The sequence below is a fragment of the Canis aureus genome, chromosome 1 (assembly GCF_053574225.1).
Source record: "Canis aureus isolate CA01 chromosome 1, VMU_Caureus_v.1.0, whole genome shotgun sequence".
NCBI lineage: Eukaryota > Metazoa > Chordata > Mammalia > Carnivora > Canidae > Canis > Canis aureus.
In genome coordinates, this window is record NC_135611.1 from 90,469,918 (window position 1) to 90,490,000 (window position 20,083).

Genomic DNA, 20,083 nt, shown 5'->3' on the forward strand with positions numbered 1-20,083 from the left:
GGCTCAGTGGTTTAGTGCCGCCTTCAGCCCAGGGCCTGATCCTGGAGACCTGGGATCAAGTCCCACGTCAGGCTGCCTGCATGGAGCCTGTTTCTCCCTCTGCCTGTGTCTCTGCCTGTGTCTCTGCCTCTCTCTCTCTCTGTATGTCTCTCATGAATAAATAAATGAAAATCTTTAAAAGAAAAAACAGGCATAAAAAAGTAGGTAATGTGGGGCTCCTGGGGGGCTTAGGGGTTGAGTGTCTGCCTTCGGCTCAGGGCGTGATCCCGGGGTTCTGGGATCAAGTCCCACATCGGGCTCCCCGCAGGGAGCCTACTTCTCCCTCTGCCTGTCTCTGCCTCTCTCTGTGTGTCTCATGAATAAATAAATAAAATCTTAAAAAAAAAAAAAGTAAGTAATGTGGTGCCATCATATAGGTTTTGGAAAGACTGCTTTTATTACTGCCTGATTGAGGATGTGAACACCACAATAAATAGGCCTAATTCAGCAGACATACAGAGAACTCTCAGCCTCAGCCTTTTTCATAGGCACACCTGACACATGAATCCACAGTGGCCACGGGGTTAGTCTGCAAGTGTGTCTCCACGCATTTCAAAGATGTGTCTGCCTTGCCAACCTGGAAGTCTTGGAGATTCAAGTCTGTTGTCTATCACAATAACTACCAAGAAAAAAAAAAAACTTTCAGCTGTAAGAAAATGATAAATAAGAAGAATATAAATTTCCCTGACTCTGACTAACCCTCAGGGCAGCATTTGGTCATAATATAATTGATTTCACCCTTAATGCTACTGTTGAAAGTATTTAAATGCCCGGGCACTGACTCCAACCCACACACTCCTCCTCGATCCCGCGTTCCAAGTAGATCAGGTATTTTCACACTTGGTTCATCTTCAGTGAAGATTGTAATTAAATCTTTAATTTGAAAACGAGTGGAAGTCCAGCACTCTGCATTATTGGCTGCCCTCGAAGCTTAGAGCAAAGAGCAATCAAATAACAAATGGTGACCTTAGCTCCTTCAAGCTTAAGTAATCTGCTAATTTCAGAAGGTACCGGCTCATCTCAAAAGTGACCAATTTACACGTGGAAGTGCTTTCCGCAGTTACATGGCAAGCTTCCTGGGAATCGGAAGCGTTATTTAAATTGCACCAACTGTTAAGTTTTGTGCTGCCTGTCCTTTTGATTATACTATCATTTTTTAAAGCATAAATTTCAGAACAGGCTTTATTTCCTGTCTATAGGGTTAGAAGAGGCCCATTAGGGAGTTGGGTGTCCTCACCAATGAGACAACTCCTACTCCTTTTTATTTCCTCATCCACCTACAGAACTAGTTAAAACTCCTAAGTTGGGGCACCCGGGTGGCTCAATGGTTGAGCATCTGCCTTTAGCTCAGGTCATGATCCCAGAGTCCCAGTATCGAGTCCCACATTGGGCTCCCACAGGGAGCCTGCTTCTCCCTCTGCCTGTGTCTCTGCCTCTCTCTGTGTGTCTCTCATGAGTAAATAAAATATTAAAAAACAAAAAACAAATAAAACTCTTAAGCATTAAAAAAGCAGTGTGGTGCAAACCAGTTACCTCATTCTTAGAATATTTATTAAGCATGTGCTCTGTCCCCCTAATGGCTATAGCCACAGGGTATAGGGCCGTGAATAAAACAAGTCTCTGTTCTCATAAGGAAAACACCAGACACACCTGTAACCAGAGACACCTGGGACCAGATTCCGGCTGGGTCACTTATTGGGGATGTGACCGTGGGAATAATTTCATAACTTGGAACCTCGATTCCTCGTCATCTATCGATGAAAAACAATAATGTAAGAGGCTGTTGCGATTAAACATAAAACATACCAAGTATTCAGTCAACATTACCGTCTTTCTCTACTTGTTCCATTGCAGAGTAAGAGAGCAGGTGATCAGTAAGTGCTTCAGATGTATGCCAGCGGCCATCTGAAGCAAACTCAGGAGGAAGGTGGTGGGGTTTTTACTTGATTGTTTGATCCTTTGTGCTTTTGTTTGTTTTTTTGAAGATTTTATTTATTTATTCATGAGAGACACAGATTGAGGCAGAGGGAGAGGCAAGCTCCCTGTGGGGAGCCCAATGTGGGACTCGATCTCAGGACCCTGGGATCATAACCTGAGCCGAAGGCAGAGGCTCAACCACTGAGCCACTCAGTTGCCCCTTGTCTGATCCTTTGTGTCTTTCTCACCTGTTCGCACTTCTTGTCTGTTGTTAGGAATCTGTGGTCCCTGGGCCTCTTCCCTGGTCTCCCCTCTGCTAGATTACACCTTCCCCTTCACCTCGACCCGCTCCAGAAACAGTCCTGTCCATCCCGGAACCACTTGGAGCTCTGGATGAGAAGCACTAATGATGAATTTAACTCACGAGGTAAATGGTGGCTTCATGCTTTGATCCTCTTGCCAATGTTCTCATTCCAAACAGGTGGCTTCTGGACACCTGGACACTGCAGGGATGTCCTCTGTGGGCAGGGCAAATTTCTAAAGTGCTGCCAAATTTCTAAAGTGCTCTTAAGTACCACTCAGTATCCAGGACATACTATTTCTAAGTGGGTACGTTTTGAGTGTCCCTTTGACTAGGTCAGGTTTCTGTAACATGTGGGAAAAACATTCTGGCCCATGCACAGCCTGTGTCCCCATTCTCTCTCTGAGTCACAGCCTTCAAAACATCTACTGGTGAGAGAATCTCCAGCTAAGACTCTGCCTCCCTTCCTGGGACTTAATGAGAAAACAGTCCTAGAACAAACCAGAAAACCTCTGGAACTGAAAGAATCAAAGTCCTAACACAGTTACTTTCTCCTAACAGTAACTCCTGTTTTCTAGCGCTTCACTGAGGCTCCAGAATCCTAGTGAAGTATTTGTCCCAGCACCGAATAAAGTGAATTTCTAATTATTGGTATTAGGAAGAAGTGCTAGTTTTCACAGTAATAAACCCAGGTAAAATTGAAAAGACACAGATATTCGCATTAGGTAAGGGGGTAAATTTATCACCCTGAAACCAAAGTCACCCATTTATGTAAAGGTCCTTAGAAGCTTCTGTGTCAAACTACCAAATACGGAAGGACGTAGTTTGCTAAATGTGTATTGTAGACATGTATTATTTTTGTAGTAATAAAAAGTGATAGAAAAAGGCAGAAAGTAAGAAAGGAAGGATAAAAGGAAATTAAAGAACAGAGGCCATTCTGGAAACCCAGCCCTCCACAGCCCTGCGTGAATGAACCATAGGAGGGAACACTGTAATGAGTGCAGGCAGTGGACACTGCGGGATGAAACAGGGATTCTTAGGAAGGCTGGACCCCCGGTCTCCAGCAGGAGCTGAATGCTGACCTAGGTAAGCAGGCTTGTGAAATGAGCCTCAGCCCACATTATTTATTAGCATAATTATTAGTAATAATCGCTATCATTCATTGAGGCCCTATCGTGTTCCAGGCTGTACTTTGCTTATCGTCTCCGCAAAAACCCTTTGGGGAGGTGGGTAGTAATAAGTTCACTTGGCAGATTTTACAAACTGAGTCCCAGAGGTGGTACTTAGCATCCAAGGTCCCACGAGCGCTGAGCATCAGAGGCAGAATTTGTCCTCAGGCCTCGAACCGGGACTGACCAGCACAAGGCCACGGCGTGGCACCCTGCCTGCTGCAGACACCACCCAGGGAAACACCTGCCTCCAACTCTCCTCTTCTTCGCCTTCACAAAGCTGCCCCCGGGGTTCTCCCCCAGAAAGCCACAGTTTTGCTGAAATAGGCAGCACTGATGTCCAAGCATCATCTGAGCTGCTGAAAATGAATCCAGGAGGAGGCAGCTGCCCCGGTTCTCACATCTTTTAAGCCGCTTTTCCAAGCAAAAGAGACTTCAGGAATCTCTCATGTGATTCAGTGCAGTGAAGGGTCGGGGCAACTTATCTGTTTGTGGCTAATGGTCAGATGCTGGGTGTTTCAGAAAATCAAGTGGGAGTCACTTGGCAGATCCCTGCCTTCTCTTCCCCAGCATCCTCCTACTGCAGAGCCTTCAGAGCCCCACAGCAGCAGATTGCAGAGGAGGGGACAGGGTGTCCTGGGCCAGCAGGGGGGCTGCCGGGGGCTGGGGGGTGAGTGCTGACTTCTGCCTCGACTGCAGGGCCCGTAGGGGAGTCTGACACAGAGCCAGAAGCTCTGGGAATCTGGGAGCTACCAGACGCTAACGAGTTCAAAGAGGGTTCAAAAAAAATAAAATAAAATAAAATAAAATAAATAAAAAAAAAAGAGGGTTCAAAGGACCCCTTATGTTTGCCAAGTTGCCTGTGCCCCAGGAGAGGAGAGGAAGGGAGGGGAGGACAAAAGACCCTTCCTAATGTAAAAGCTTGCTTTTCCCCTCCTCTGGTATAAGAGAATGATGACAGTCTGAGCAAGCAAGGAGAGAGCAGGGGCCGGTGGACAGCAAGGCGGGATGTACCCCATAGACCTCCTGCCGCCAGCATGCCCCCCTAGGCACGTGGAGACACGAGAAGGCCCAACTCTGGGCACATCCATGTAGGTGCATTTTCAGGGTAGATAAGTAATTACCTGGTTCCACCTCTTATGACCTTGTGTGAAGTCGAGATGGAGACAATGAAAAATGAACCAATTCACCCCAGCAGGCTCCAGCACCTACCGGTCAGCAGTATCGAGGGCCCCTGATACATCTAACAGGAGCACCCGACCGGGGCACCGGCGGGGAGGACCCATCCATCACTGAAACCCGCACGGAGTCCCGTCCTGCTCGGACTCGAAACCAGAGCGTCAGGAAATGGTTCACGATACAACAATTGACTCCCGGATTCGTGCAGCATTTGTCTTTGAGGGCAGGTCACCGTTGGGGCCTCAGCTTCCCTATCTTTATTTTATTTATTTATTTACTTATTATTTTTTTTAATACTCCACAAATTACTGGGGTTTTGTTTTGTTTTTTTAGATTTTATTTATTTATTCATGAGAGACAGAGAGAGAGAGGCAGAGACACAGGCAGAGGGAGAACCAGGCTCCATGCAGGGAGCCCGACGTGGGACTCCATTCAGGGTCTCCAGATCACGCCCTGGGCTGAAGCCGGCACTTAACCACTGAGCCACCCGGGCTACCCAAGCTTCCATATCTTTAAAGCTCGAAGGTTGAGCTCTGTGACCTGTACCTTCTCTCCTAGGATGAAAATTCTGTGTTGCAGTTTCTTAACATAGGCTTTAAAGGGTTAAGCACCTGCTCACAGTCACTGGAGTATACGAAACAGCTGGGTGGTTTAACATCAGGATGTCTTCAGAAGCAAGGAATTAGTACTTTTTTTTTTTCCCTAATAGAGACATTAATGTTTTTGTCAATAACAGACTAAGTTCATTCTGCCTCTAAATGGGAATCTCTCCGTCTTGGTAAGGCTCTCTAAAGTGGCTTCGTGTCTGTGACAGTGTATGTGTCATGTTAGGATGACACAGTGGAAACCACATCAGCTTGTTTTTCACAACGTGTCTCCTAACACTGCTGGTTCCTCCATATCTTCGTGGGCTTCATTTGTGAATCCAGTTCTTGGCGGAGTGTCCACCACTGCTCTTGCATGTAAACCTCAGCCTTTGTCCGCTTGACCTCTTGGGCCTGGATACCCCCCCCCTTAGCATCCACAGCCTTTCCTACAGAGAGAGCTTATTTTCAGCTGCAGTGAGCGCACAGTTTCTGCAATGTGTCAGCGAGAAAGCAGGTAGGGTCACCTCCTTAGACCAGGTCCTCTAGTGACAAGAGCAGCTACAGAGATGAGAATTGCTGGGCTCTTTACATGCACTTTTGCTTGTGCCAGAACTGGTGTTCTTACGTGAACGCTGGCTGGGATCCAGTGCAAGCTGGCAGTTAGGCACAAATGGACTGTGCAGGGGGGGCTTGGCCTGGGGTCTGGTACCTGCTCTTGTCCTCTCCCAGCAGGGACAGGAAAGGAGCAGTGGTGGACAAGACCATGCAGTGGCCCGATGCCTCATGCATGGTCCAGTCACTAGACCAGGGCACCTCCCCTCCTGCCAAATTTCTCAAGAGGCGGTTCGGCTCTCTGATGGAAATGGGGCCCACCACTGGACTCCAGTCCACCCAGTAGATTGGCCCAAATACAGATGGTCGATAGTCCCATGCTAGCAAGAGTTGAGGGAAAGCTGCATTTTCACGTGCATCTGTTAGCAAACCATGCAGCCCAGTGTGGCGGCTCAGAGGGCGACATGTAATACAGTCTGAGATGCAGGCTTTCTTTGAAATGCCCCTTTGCAGCGTCACCCCAGAAAAACACCAGCAAGTGTATATAAGGAAACTGCAGCATTTGTACAAAACATGACTGTCAATAGAGAAATTAACTGATAAACTGTAGTCCATCCAAACTGTAGGATAGTAGCCGCAGTGAAAGAAACTAAAGTGGGGGCCCCTGGGTGGCTCACTGGTTGAGCATCTGCCTTTGGCTCAGTGTGTGAACCTGGGGTCCTGGGATCAAGTCCCACATCGGGCCCCCTACAGGGAGCCTGCTTCTCCCTCTGCCTCTGTCTCTGCCTCTCTATCTCTCATGAATAAATCAATAAAATCTTAAAAATAAATAAATAAATAAAGCCAGGGGCGCCTGGGTGGCTCAGTCGGTTGAGCATCTGACTCTTGATTTCGTCTCAGGTCCTCATCTCAGGGTGGTGAGATCGAGCCCCTCATTGGACTCCTGGGCATGGAACCTGCTAAGATTCCCTCTCTCCCTCCCCCTCTGTTCCTCCCCACCTTCTTGTCAAAAAAAAAAAAATAGCTTCATGATGCCTCGTTCATTCTCTGTCTTTGAGAAATTAGCTGTTTCATATATAAATGGAATGAGTGACCGTTTCTCCTGCCACTGCCAAAGTTCCCTGCCTCCCACCTATGACAACAGGGAGGTTTATATGTGGATTCTCCTCTTTTTGCCTTCAGGATGCTGAACCTTTCTTGAGGACTCAGGTTCATTGTCACATCTATCAGTGTGCTCTGGCTCGCCTGGCCCCTTACCCTTTCCTGGACGTGGGCTGGCAGCCTTCCTTTTGCCCCTTCCTTACAGCTGCCCCTCGGCTGTTGTTCTTGTGCACACTCGTCTCCTGTGCTGGTCATGATTGGTTGGGGTCCAGGAAACAGATCAGCTGGCTTTGACCAGCGAGCTATTCATTCTCTCGTTCATCAACTACTACTTGTTGAGGGCTTACCAGAGGTAAGGCTTTTAACTGGTGGCCACCGAAAGGCCCCAGAGACAAATATTACATGGATCCTGTACCCTGTTTTTTTTTTGTTTGTTTGTTTTTTGTTTTTTTTTTAGTAAACTCCATGCCCAGTGCAGAGCCCAACGTGGTACTCAAACCCATGACCGTGAGATCAGGACTTGAGCTGAGATCAAGTCAGATGCTGAGTCACCCAGGAGCCCTCTACCCTGTTCTGTGGGGAGAGTTGTTAGGTCAATGATGGCAGGAGGAAGGGACAGGAGGGTGGAAGTTACAGTACCACAGGTACAGGCAGGGGCACCAGGGTGGCTCAGTGGTTGAGCTGGGTTTGACCTGTGGAGATTGGGGGCCAGTGGGACCAGCACAAGCTCATATCAAAGGCAGGATCTGTGCTGGGGTAGAGAGTGGATTGAGTCTGGTACATGGTTCAAGAGCAGGGGAGATGTGGGAAATCAGGTTGCTCCTCAGAGTCCAGGCCAGGCCAGCAAGTTTGGACTTTTCCAGATGCCACGAGAGGTGTTGATTGAGGAAAAGAGACAGGCCTCTAGAAGTACCGTGGCCATCCAGGAGAAAGTGCATAGAGAGAGAGGACAACCAGATGCTAGCAGATTAGGTACAAGGGAATGAGGGGTGGGATGCAGTCTGGGGTGTGGAGGGATAGGGGCTGGAAAGGAGAGCTCCGTGGGCTTCACGTGAGCAGGACTTCTTGCCAGTGCTCGGAGGTGGGAGGGACGTGATGGGAGGAATTTCCTAAGAGAATCCTGAGGCTTGGAGCTTGAAGGGAGTGTGCTCAGGACCCAAGAGAAGAGGATTGGGTTTACTCTGCAGGGAAAGGTAATGGGTTTAATTTTAAACACAGGGAATTTGGGGCACCTGGATGGCTCAGTGGTTGAGCATCTGCCTTTGGCTCAGGTCATGATCCTGGGGTCCTGGGATCGAGTCCCACATCGGGCTCCCTGCAGGGAGCCTGCTTCTCACTCTGCCTGTGTCTCTGCCTCTCTCTCTGTCTCTCTCATGAATAAATATATAAAATCTTAAAAAATAATAACAAAAATAAACACAGTGAGTTTATAGTCCAAGAAGCTCAGCCAGATGGGAGATGTCCAGCAGGTACCAAAATACAGAAGTAGTTCTCTGTGAGAAATCAGGGCAAGAGCTATAAATTGTGAAGGAGTCATTTGCAAGAAGATGATAAAGCTTGTGTGACAAGGGGTGACGAGTCATGCGGTTTGGAGGAAGTCTAGGGTAGAGGCTAGAGAAGCGATGGATGGGGGCAAAAGCCAGGAGAGCCACAGTAGAAGGTGGAGGGAAGAGGCAAGGTCACAAGTCCAGTGCTCCCGAGGGGAGGAGGGAAGAAGGGCAACTGGGGCTGTGATCAGCACGTCATGGGTGACCTGGGGAAGACTTGCCTGGGAATAAGACAGCCACCAGCTTGTCGGGCAGAACCCAGCAAGTGGGCGGTGAGGCCAACCCTTGAGTTAAATTTGGTGGTCATACAGTGGAGACAGAGCAGTAAGCATTAAGAAGTGTGGGGAGAAATCGAGGGAAGAGATTAATCCCACGGGCGCCTGGGTGGCTCAGTCTGACTTGGTTTCAGCTCAGGTCGTGGTCCCAGGGTCCTGAGATCAAGCCCCATGTCGGGCTCCCTGCTCCGTGGGGAGCCTGCTTCTCCCCCTCCCTCTGCCCCTCCCACTCGTGCTTGCTCTTTCTCTAGAATAAGTAAATCTAGGGATTTATTCTATAGTGGCTCAGTGTTTGAGCACCTACCTTTGGCTCAGGTTGTGATCCCAGGGTCCTGGGATCAATTCTCACATCAGGCTCCCCGCAGGGAGCCTGCTTCTCCCTCTGCCTGTGTCTCTGCCTCTCTCTATGTCTGTGTCTCTCATGAATAAATAAATAAATCTTTAAAACAAATAAAAATAAAATAAGTAAATCTCTTTTTTTAAAAAAAGACCAAATACTCATTAGGATGACTATTATTTAAAAAAAAAAATAGTGTTAACAAGGATGCGGAGAAATTGGAACCCCTGTGTGTCGCTGGTAGGGATGCTGCTGTGTGAAACATTCTCTTAGTTCCTGAAAAAAAACTAAATCTAGAATTACTCTATAATCCAGCAATCCCACTTCTGGGGATGTGCTCCAAAGAACTGCCATATGGTCTTGAATAACAGATATTGGAACACCACCGATCACACCAGCATTATTCACAGTAGCCAGAGGCAGACACCGCCCACCTACTCATGGATAGATGAATGGATAGTCTAAGTGTGGTGTCTACACACAGTGGGACATTCTTCAGCCTTCAAAGGGAAGGAAATCCTGTCACAAGCTACAGCATGGATGGACCTTGAGGACGATGTGTACTACAATAAGCCAGTCACAAAATGACAAACACTGGGTGACTGTACTTATGTGAGATTCCTGGAGTTGTCGCACCCACAGAGACAGGATGTAGAAGGTTGGTTCCCAGGGGCTGAGGGAGGAGGGAAAGGACAGTTCTTGTTTGGTGGGAATGGGAAGATGAAAACGTTCTGGAGATGGCAGGTGCATGACAGTGTCTAGACCTAATACACACACACCCCCGAAATGTATGCTTAAAAATGGTTAAAATGATCTGTTTTGTGTCATGTGTGTTTTACCACAATAAGAAAAATTTAAAAACTAAACTAAAGTCCTTTTTTCAAAGATTTTATTTATTTTTCATGAGAAAAACAGAGAGGCTGAGACACAGGCAGAGGAAGAAGCAGGCTCCTCACAGGGAGCCTGATGCGGGACTCGATCCTAGGACTCCAGGATCACGCCCTGAGCCGAAGGCAGATGCTCAACCACTGAGCCACCCAGGTGCCCCAAGAAAATGAAAATCCTGAAAGAGAAACTAATCTGTTGATCAGAGGAAGAAAGAGCGAAGTAAAAATTTGTCTCACGTGCTGGCAAATACCTGCCAGTATCAGTTTTCGTCACATCAGAGCGGGGCTCAGTGACCAGCACCTGCCTTGCCTGTGGGGGAGCTTCTCACCCAAAGAGGCTGGAGAGGGTCATTCTGCGGAGCCCTAAGCACCAGCCACCATTAACTTTGGCTTCAGACAGGCTGCAGTTGAGGAGAGAAAGGAAATTTTTCTGGAAGGCAAACCAAAATACTTGTCCAAACGTGAGCTCTTCGCTCTTCAAACAGTGCAAAAGTAGCACAGTGGCCTGGAGGGAAGAAGGTGCATTCCCTGAAAGCCTCAATCAGCCACAGATGAACCAGACACACAGAAAAGGGTCGAAGTCCTTTCTTGGGGGCTAATTGAAAAGATGATGCTTTACATAAAAAATATTTCAGAGATATATATATACTGATTTTTTTGGGAGGGGAGGTCTTAGGCACCCTGTAGAAATTGTCTTTTGGAAAAAAAAAAACGGATACATTGTGCTCTTATTTTGTTATTTCTCTTCATTCTTAACGTGAACCATTTCGAAACAGCGTATTCTTATTCTTGTAACCTGAACTTACCTTATCCGTCGATGATGGCCGTGATGTATTTAGGTGGTGAAATAGCTTGTGTGGCTGTGAGTAGGCATGTACCCTCCTGTCTGGAAATGCCTAGAATTTCCTATCCTGACTGATTTCATCTGGTGTATGTTTTATTTAGATGTGTCCTGGCGTCTGCTTCCTTATTCTGAACCAGAGGAAAATATTAATAATTACTAGTCTTAGATTTCCTGTAACGCTAGCTAGAAAGGAGAACGAAAAGTTGGCATAGCATGATAGCCAGTACTGGGAGTTTTGTATTTGCTTTTTTGAAAGAAGACTTGAGTCCCCGGGTGGTAAAGATAAAATAATATACCCGACAACATTCTCTACTCTGCTTCTAGCGTATCCTTTGGGGGCACAGTGTTTACTTTTAAATTACAAGCTGCAGATTGTATGCAAGTTCTATTGGAGAAGTGGCTCGCCAACTTTTTCCCTTATCCATTTCAGCGGCAAAGTCTCAGGCTACTTCTAAATGAGAAACTGCTTTAAAACCACACGGCTAACACTGCGTATCCTAAACGTTTTGTGAAACCGCGTGTTTTAGGGAAGATGATAGAATTCCAGGGTGAAAGGCAGCCCACTGGCTGGTGGATTGGTCGAGAATCGAGCTCGTTCCGGGTGCTGGGTTCATAGGCGGCGCTCCCTGTTCTTGTGACCTGCCCTCCTGGCTGTGGGGTTGCCTCCAAAACTTGTATCCTTTTTCTTAGCCTTCACCAGAAGCCCCTCCAGGTTGACATTTCCATCACTCTCTCTCTCTCTCTCTCTCCCCCCCCCCCTTTAAGGCTGAAACCTCTGTAACCCTTCCTGCTTCTCAGCGAGAAGCGCAGGACTACTTGCAATCTGTCTCTCATTGCAGGATATCGGACAGAGCCAGGCCAGTTCTCCAGTGTGTTCTCCAGAGTGGCAGATGCCACGTACAGCCTGCTTTGTGGGTGTGATTCCTCCTGTTTTCTCAGATCCCGGGATCAAATGGGAAATCTACTCCAGAGATGACCGTTGAGCCTCATTTGCCCTGGTCTGCTTTACTTTCTGTGGTTCTGTCCCATACGTGTTTACACCATTGGCAGCTGCAGCCGCACGTGGGACCACCCCATTGTGGTGCTGCTCCTGGACCTGAGGCATTCCAGAGTCCCCCAGGAACACGGTCCCATGTGCTCACCAGGAGCCAGGCTCCTTGGCCGTGGCCCAGGCCGAGATCGTGGTTCCACTGTGCGTCCCAGCGGGTGTTTGATGCGGCTTTTTCTCTGCCTCCGTGGCCAGGCTTTGCTTGGAGTCTGTGCAGGAAAGACACAGGTGGAATTCAGTAGAGCCCGTGCACTTCGTAGTCCTCCCAACTCCTGCTGGCGTGCGGGCGAGCCCTGTCCTGTGGTCACGGCACATCTTACGAAGACTAAATCCCGTGGTCTTTCCCCCACACGCGCATCCATTGTGAAGCACCCACTGTGTGCACTGCACCCGGCCAATATACGGTAGACGTTCTTGGCCTGATTTCCCAGATGTTTGTCCTCCACCTTGTAGACTGACTTCCTGTTTCTGCCACGAGGCTCTGATGGCTCGGCTGGTTCAGCCGTGGCTTTGGGCTGTTGGCCCAGCCTCGGGAAGTGTTACATGTAACTCGGGCGCCAAGCATGATGCTGTAGAAAGCACAAACTGACGGGCTCAGCTTTCAACTTGGGATTTGTTTTAACTGTCAGTCTCTGGGTGTGGAAAGAAGGACGAATGAAGTAGGTGTCCCTTTGCCCTGAATGTCAGAATTGAGCCTCTTCTGAGAACATGCAGGGACGTTTGAGCTGTGTTGTCACTTAATTCTTTTTTTGTTTGTTTGTTCCTTTCTCAACCAGTGTTAATACAAATCTGGCTAATTTCTTGGTGCTATGGTAGACTCACTCTCGCTGCTGCTGCTGCTTTTGCACAAGTTTGCAGACTCAGTGGGGGTGCGGGGGTCATGATGACCAACCAGTATGTAGAGTCTTCATGGTGGCAAACTCTTTTGTCATCTACCTTCTCAGTCCTCAAAGCAGCTTCACAAGACATAATTATTGTCCTCCTTTTACAGTTAAAGAGACTCCAGTGTTGATTGAGGTGCTGCTGTCTGATGTCAGAGCCCACAGTTTCTGGGAACTGGCCACTGAGGGCTGTGGGGAGGAGGCCGGGGCCTGGGAGGTGGTGCAAGGGATTGGGCTCAGCGCTGAGGAGCTGCCGTAGCTGGGCCCCACATGTGGTCACCAAACCGTGACGCTTGATATGACTTTCATGGGGGCCTTTCAGCGGCATCAGGCTTTATGGGGCCCGCCTCACCGTTTTGTGTAGAACCATCTTTCCTAAGTGCTCGACCTTGTCCCCATTTTACAGACATGGAAACTGAGGCACGGAGAGGGTGTGGAACTGACCAAACAAAGCCTACCCAGCCGGCCCTGGCTCTGTCCTGTCGCATTCTGACCAAGGGTCAGCTTCTGCTACCCCTGCAAGCCTCCATTCTCAGGGCTCCGGGTACCCAGTGGCTGTAGATCAAGAACTGGTGAGACACCCTCCTTCTTTTGGAGCATTGACACCTCCGCCCCTTCCTTCCCAGAGTTCCCACCTTTTGGGACAAATTTAAGCTCCAACAGAAGAGATCTTCCTGCTTCCGGATACCACTGTCTGAAGGGATGGTTTGCTTGATCACTAGATGATAACACTGTTTTTTTGTATGGTTTATAAAGCACGTCCACCGACCTTCTGCTGTTTGATTTTGATTTGACACCAGCCATCCTGTTACACGCCCCGTCCCCCCGCCCCCAAGATGAAAAAAAGCAGAGCTTTTATCACAAGGGACCTATTGTCCAAGGGAGGAATTTGTGATGCCCCGGCTGTGCCATAGGCCCAGTGAGGTACGAGTGTGTTCCTCATTCCCAGGAGGGCACATGTATGTGTGAGCAGACCCCGTACTAAATCCTCATTGAATTCCTGTACCTTCAAAAGCCAGGATCTTCTAACTTTAAGACATTGAGACAGACTGCAGACAAACAGAATAAGGAAGCTAATTACTGGTACTAATTATCACGGTGGCCTGTGGTTAGCCTCGTGTCACAGTGGGGAAACCAAAGCCAAGCATGCTCATCCCATCCCTCAGGTTATATAGGGGATTTCCTCTATATAAGGCAGCTTTGTGTCTAGTTCGCTGGAGGGCCACGTAGAGCAGAGTCGGCCATCGTGAGGATTTATCTCAGGATGCTGTTACCTGAGAGAATTAAAAGTCACACCGCGTATAGGCTTTAAGACTGAGTATATTTTGTTAAAGCACAGGGAGGAAATGTGAGTGTTTGGATTGTGCGTATCACCACATGCTGCCTCTCTGCGTGAGTGAGACAAGTCCGCCGGGCCAGTCATGATGAGTTAACCCCTCCTGTGCACCTGCTCACTTCAGAGATTGTCCAGGAGTGAAGGGGTTGCTGAGAGAAGTCTCCCCGGCTGATGGTGACAGTGTGGGGTCAGGGAGCCACCACAGCATCACCACTGCTGCTGGGCAGGAGGCTGGAGGGGGGCTGAGCAGGAGGCCCTCAGAGGTGCTGAGCGCCTGTCAGGACAGCACATGGCTTATTCTTGACACTCCAGTCGATTTTATAACTGTCCCCCATAAGAAGTAATTAAGGAATGTGGGGCCCCAGGAGCCTCCATGCCATGGTCCAGGAGTGTGTGTCATGCAGGGGGCAGGCTGGGGGCTCAGATGATTCTGCCCGGGTCCTAGGTTTGGGGGGAAGCCTGAAGGGCGTCCCTTCTCACTTGTCCTTTTTTGTGCATTACATTAAAACAGTCAAAAATATGTTCTTGCCTTTGTGTTGACCTGTGTCAGGGAGCGGGTGTGGTGTGTCACCCCGTATTTCCTGGAGCAGCAGGGGAGCTGGCTGGTGTGCAGCCACAGCCAGGCCCGGCCAGGCGCCCGTGTCGTCCGCCTCCCAGGCCGCAGACCTCTCCAGCAGGCTCCTGCGGGGTGCTCGACGGGCTTCTGCTCATTTTGAGGATGAAAGCGTTGTCCTGGTGTAATTTGTGAGTTGCGTATCCACGTCGTACACAGAATTGAGAGGGAGAGAGGTACTGTGTTTGTTACTAGCGCACAAAAAGCGTACTTTTCTCTCAGGAGCTCACTTAGTTTCTGGAAGTGGCCGTTGCCGGTGCTTGCACAGCTCGTGGTGGCCGAGTGGGGGGAGAGGCACTGCGAGCCTGCTCCCCACCACAGGGACCCTCATTTACCGGCCCGGCCACTTCCCTCCAGCACATGCAGAGCCCGGCGCTGGCCCCTCTCAGAATGGGTGTTAGATTTTCCAGCTGCCCGTGAAGATGTGTTTTCAAGGAGAGCGTAATCCTCACCAGCCCTCGCTTTGTCACTACCCTTTCATTACCCGTACATGGAAAAAAAAAAAAAAAAAAAACACAAAACCCAAAAAACATACATTTAATTGTTTCAAAGATTTTATATTTTTTATATAATATATATTATATATATATACACACACACATACATACATAATTTTTAAGCAAATATATAGTAAATGCAGGGAGATGAATAAAGGGCTATTTTTTTCAGCTTGTGGCTTCTAATTACATCAGTTACAGCTTAGCCCTGCTCTTAACTAGAGTGCAGGCATGAACTGGAAAAGAATGAGCTAATCCGTGATAGATGGGGTTGAATAAAGATCTCCATTCATATCTTTACCTTTTATCCCTTGTTCCGAGTGCCAAGAATTAATGCTGTTTGAAAGTACAAGCTGAACCTGCCAAGCTTCGGACGGCTCCGATAATCCTAATTATTTTAGATGTTAGTGAGAAGGGCAGCAGTTCTGCTCTGGAAAAGAATCCCATTGTGAAACATTAAATGTCTGCTAAGTGGTGTTGATTGGACGTGATTTTATTTCCAAACAAGACAGTTACCACGAAGCGGAAAAAGTTGTCGTTTGAGAAATTTTCATTCGCTTTTCGGCAGACTCGGAGGCCTGCAAAGTCGGGAAACCCGTGGCCAGCACTCGAGTTTTCCCATCCACGTCTAGGTGCGGAGCTGCGCGCAACTGCGGAATGCCCCCTGCGTTCTTATATTTGTGAATGGTTTCTTAGTGGGCGTCTAACAGTATTTAACATGGAGAGGAAGAGAATTTTTCTCAAGCATGAATATCCTGTTTTCTCACATCACTGGAGGAGAATGATTTGTTCCAGGCCACTGACTTCCAACACATCATTCAAGTTAAAAGTCAGGGGTCTTGGCAATGTCGAAAGATTTAGCAGTTAGAGTGGTTTTTGTTTTGTTTTTTAGCGAGGTGGGTTTCGGGGAGGTGGGGCCAGTAAGATGGTTAGATAGTATCGCTGGAACCATCTTTTAAAAAAATCCGCCCCCCAGCACTGGTAAGAGTGATTATGTGTAAGGTTTTTTTGTTTGTTTTTAAATACTAGTAGAAGAAAAGCCCCTTTAGCTTCTGTAGACAAATCGGCTACTTGAGAAAAAACGAACTGGGCTTGCTGGTTCCATCCGGGTTCAGCCTCAGAGGAGGTTTGCCTACTTCTCTCTTTTAAAAAAAAAAAAAGATTTTTTATTTATTTATTCATGAGAGACACAGAGAGAGGCAGAGACACAGGCAGAGGGAGAAGCAGGCTCCCTATGAGGAGCCCGATGCAGGACTCGATCCCAGGACCCCAGGATCAGGCCCTGAGCCGAAGGCAGTTGCTCAACCACTGAGCCAGCTAGGCACCCTTCAAGGGTCACATTTTTCTGTTTCGTACTTTTTAGTCTCTACTTCAGCCTCCAGAAGTCAGTCATTTCTGCCATTTCTGTAAATGCCAGGAGCCTGCCTGAGGTGGAGTGAGGGCAGATTCCTGACTGGTTTATTGCCTATGAATGACCCTCCCTCCATCCGTCCCCCCCCCCCCCCAGCAGAGCACTAAGATCTTCAAGGATGCAAACAATTGTATGTTGAGCATCTCTGGGCCAATTATTCTTTCTTTCTTGGGGCTTATTCCCCAAAGTGGAATTACCAAGTCAGAGAGGGATGGACGGTTTTTACCGTTCTTAATACACGTCACTAGATTGTGGTCCAGAAAGACTGATTTCTAGTGCTACTAGCAGTGTACCTTTTCCTACAGTCCCACTGACTATGACAGGGCATTAGCATTTTTACAAAATAATTAGGAGGAACATAGCCTTGTGTCAGGCTCATTGGAATCCACCTGAAAAGCAGAAAGGATAATTCTGACTTTTGAATGTTTAATTGATATCAAATGATTTACCGTGATCAATGATTACTCTTCCCCCAACAAAAAATTTTTTTAATGTTTTATTTATTTATGATAGTCACACACAGACAGAGAGAGAGAGGCAGAGACACAGGCAGAGGGAGAAGCAGGCTCCATGCACCGGGAGCCCGACGTGGGATTCGATCCCGGGTCTCCAGGATCGCGCCCAGGGCCAAAGGCAGGCGCCAAACCGCTGCGCCACCCAGGGATCCCCCAACAAAATTTAATGAAGCTGCATTAAAACGGATAGGGTACCTTTAAGGGTGGCTGTAAAATAGATCTGAACACGGAGGCGATGTTTACTGTAACTACTATAGGGGGAGGGCACACAAACCGAGTTCAACAAACACCGTCCCTAACTTCAGCAGCTCACTTTTTGAAGGTGATGCTAACTAAGCCTTGAACAAAAGTAAAAACAACATAGATGTACGTTTGAGTGGAGAGACACTGAAAAATACTGGCATTTGCCAAAACAGGCCGAGTTTATGTATTTGCATCCTCTCCAGAGCGCTGTCACGCGTGAAGGAAGCAGGGGACCTCTCTCTGTCACTGTGTGTGTCTGTGTACCTCGAGTCTCAGGAACACTTTCCAAGAAAACACCCACAAGGCAAACTGAGGCCAAATCAGCTATTATTTTAATCTGAATTGCATTACCTCCCCTGTTGTCTTCCTTTTGCAGAATTCCTACCTCTACTGTGTTGGGTCACAGGTCAGCTAAATGGGAGTGGGGGGTGCTTATGGCCGAGGGTAAGGAGGGGGGGCATCCCTTAGGTCCCGTGAAGGCAGGAGGCAGGCCTGGGGCTCAGCACACAACAGGGAGCACTCACCCACTCCCGCCTCGCTGCTGCATTAGTCTGACATGGGTCACTTATTTGCCTCCTTGAACTCAGGTACTAGGAAGGTTCCATAGCCAGTGACTACATGTGACATGTGGTGGCCAAGGGTGGGACGGTACAAGGTGGATGAGGCTGAGGGTCAAGGGTCTGGCTGACCAGTGCCACATGCCCCACAGGGTCCCTTGTGTCAATTGGGGAGAGTAATTCTGTCAGTAGATGGTTGGAGGATTGCATACTTCAGCCAGGGAGTGTTGCCTACCAGAAGTAGGCGGTAAATGTTCTTCCCTCCTGTCCCCATGGCTTCTAGACAGAGGAACTTCTGTCACTGGTGTGAGGTGGGGTAGGGGCCAGTGAACAGAGTAACTCATGGACTCTCCCATTGGCTCTTCGGTGGCTCTCCAGCTCTGTGTCTGGTGAAACCCATCTTGTCCTCCAAGATGGCAGAGCGTTGGGATGTTCCTTTGTATCTCCAACATCCTATGCATGTAGCACAACTCATAAATCATCTTGGATTTGCGAGGAATTTGGAATCCATATAACAATTCCAATTTAGCCTTTATGAACTGCAATAAAATGAAGGCCTCAGATGCCATGGGTTGCCAGGTTTTTGGGTGGGTTTTTTTTTTTTTTTTTGGTTGCTGTTATGTATTTATACACGCACGTATACACCTTCTGGCATCTGTTAAGTACTATTCAACAGCGTTCTACTTTAAAAAAATTTCTTTAAAAAAAGCTCTCACACTTGACTCTTGCTTTTTCTTTAAGTTACTAAACAAATAGTATCCGTATCAAAGGTAATTGCTGGTCAGGAAATTGCCTGAATTGTTGTTTCTCAGATTTACTGACTTCTAAGTTTGCAGGTCATGCCTTTCCTTATTTGAAGAGGTGTGTGAGGTGGCCCTACAGAACTCTCCGTCCCTCTGTCTGTCCCATCCCTAGGTCATATTAGAAGAACGAGGCTTTCGGAGATAATTCGGTCCAGTGGCGTGGTTCAGGGTCCGCCGCTTAAATCCCAGCTCTGTCCTCTTAGTTCTGCGCGGTTCCACTGGCTGCAGCAAAACCTTTTCCAAACCCATAACGAGCGTAAATAGTGTTCTCTTGTAAAAAGGTCTCTTTTCAGCACGGTAATATACCTTATTAAATCCCAAACATAATAAGTATTGATGGCAAACACATCAGGACCCGGTGCAGCTTCTACTATGATTTAGTTCTCTACAAATGACTTCAGCACTCAGCTCCCGGTGCATTTTGCTAATTACATCATAGATTTCCCTATTGATGAACACAAGCTGAATTAACACAGGAGCACTAATGTACCCTTTCACCATTATTGTTGTACAAGAAGCCGTGGCAGATGCTGGCAGTTAGTTACACAAACATTAGTATTAACGATTGGCCATTTGGAATTGGTGACAAACTACTGCCCAGCAGAATCCTGAGGCTGAAACCAATCAGGAAGTTAATGAGGAGAGAAATTGCCACTGCAGCTTCCCCTTAATTACATTCACACTAGGCAGGAAGGGAGTTCTGGGGGTGGATCTGAACTCGGCTAAGGTTAAGAAGGTCAGAGACTCTTTTGCTTAAATTTTGTATCTACTGTGGCTTGTAAGGTTGCAAAAATTGTTCAGCACATTAGCATCCTTCATCTTTTCATGTCAGGGTCCTGGTGGAGTTTTACGTTCACAGATTGGCTTTTAAAAATCTTTACCTGACTTCTGTTCTAGTGAAGGTATTCCTTTCACTTTTTACATTTTTAAGAAAGTTTGTATCCCGTTTACTGCTTCTTAGCCCTCAAAAGTTAGGTAAAGAGCAAGTGTTTGTCCCTGTTTGTCAAAGAGAAGTAACAGGGATATTATTATTAAGTTACCACGTTCACTTGCTATCTGTTGAAAAACTTAGGGTTACCTATCAAATAGTAGAAACACATGGGGTGGAGTCTTGCTTGGGGTAATTTGTCAGATGGATCATTTGACAAGACAAGTTCTATTAGCATCCTTTACATAAAGGGGAGGGGTTCAGTGAAGGGTGGAAATAGTTTTCCCCAAGGAGGGGGAGGGAGGGAGCTCACGGGGTTGTGGTTTTTTTTTTTTTTTTCCTCTTTTCTTTATGCACATAAACCCAGAACTCTGCTACCTAACTTTCCCTTTCAACTTAGACAACTGAATAGATAGATATTGTGCAGAAATGCCGCTTTTTATTCTAAAGAAGCACTGGGGATTTTAATGAGTGCCTAGAAAGACACTTTTAACTCCGAATAGAAATGCCGAGCGC

At 47.6% G+C, this 20,083-nt stretch overlaps 1 protein-coding gene across 5 annotated transcripts in view; it reads left to right on the forward strand.

The window, feature by feature from the left end:
* Nucleotides 1-20,083, forward strand: part of DMRT1 (doublesex and mab-3 related transcription factor 1) — a 113,714-nt gene that overhangs the window by 92,406 nt on the left and 1,225 nt on the right. The window contains exon 5 of one of the 5 annotated variants that reach the window (XM_077908397.1): nt 13,071-14,425. The exons of 3 other annotated variants lie outside the window; for them this stretch is intronic. In XM_077908397.1, coding sequence (XP_077764523.1) covers nt 13,071-13,225 — 155 coding nt within the window. In that variant the 3' untranslated portion in view covers nt 13,226-14,425. Of the gene's footprint in view, nt 1-2,231; nt 2,384-13,070; nt 14,426-20,083 lie in introns of those variants that run through there. One more of the 5 variants, XM_077908402.1, reaches the window with a different exon arrangement.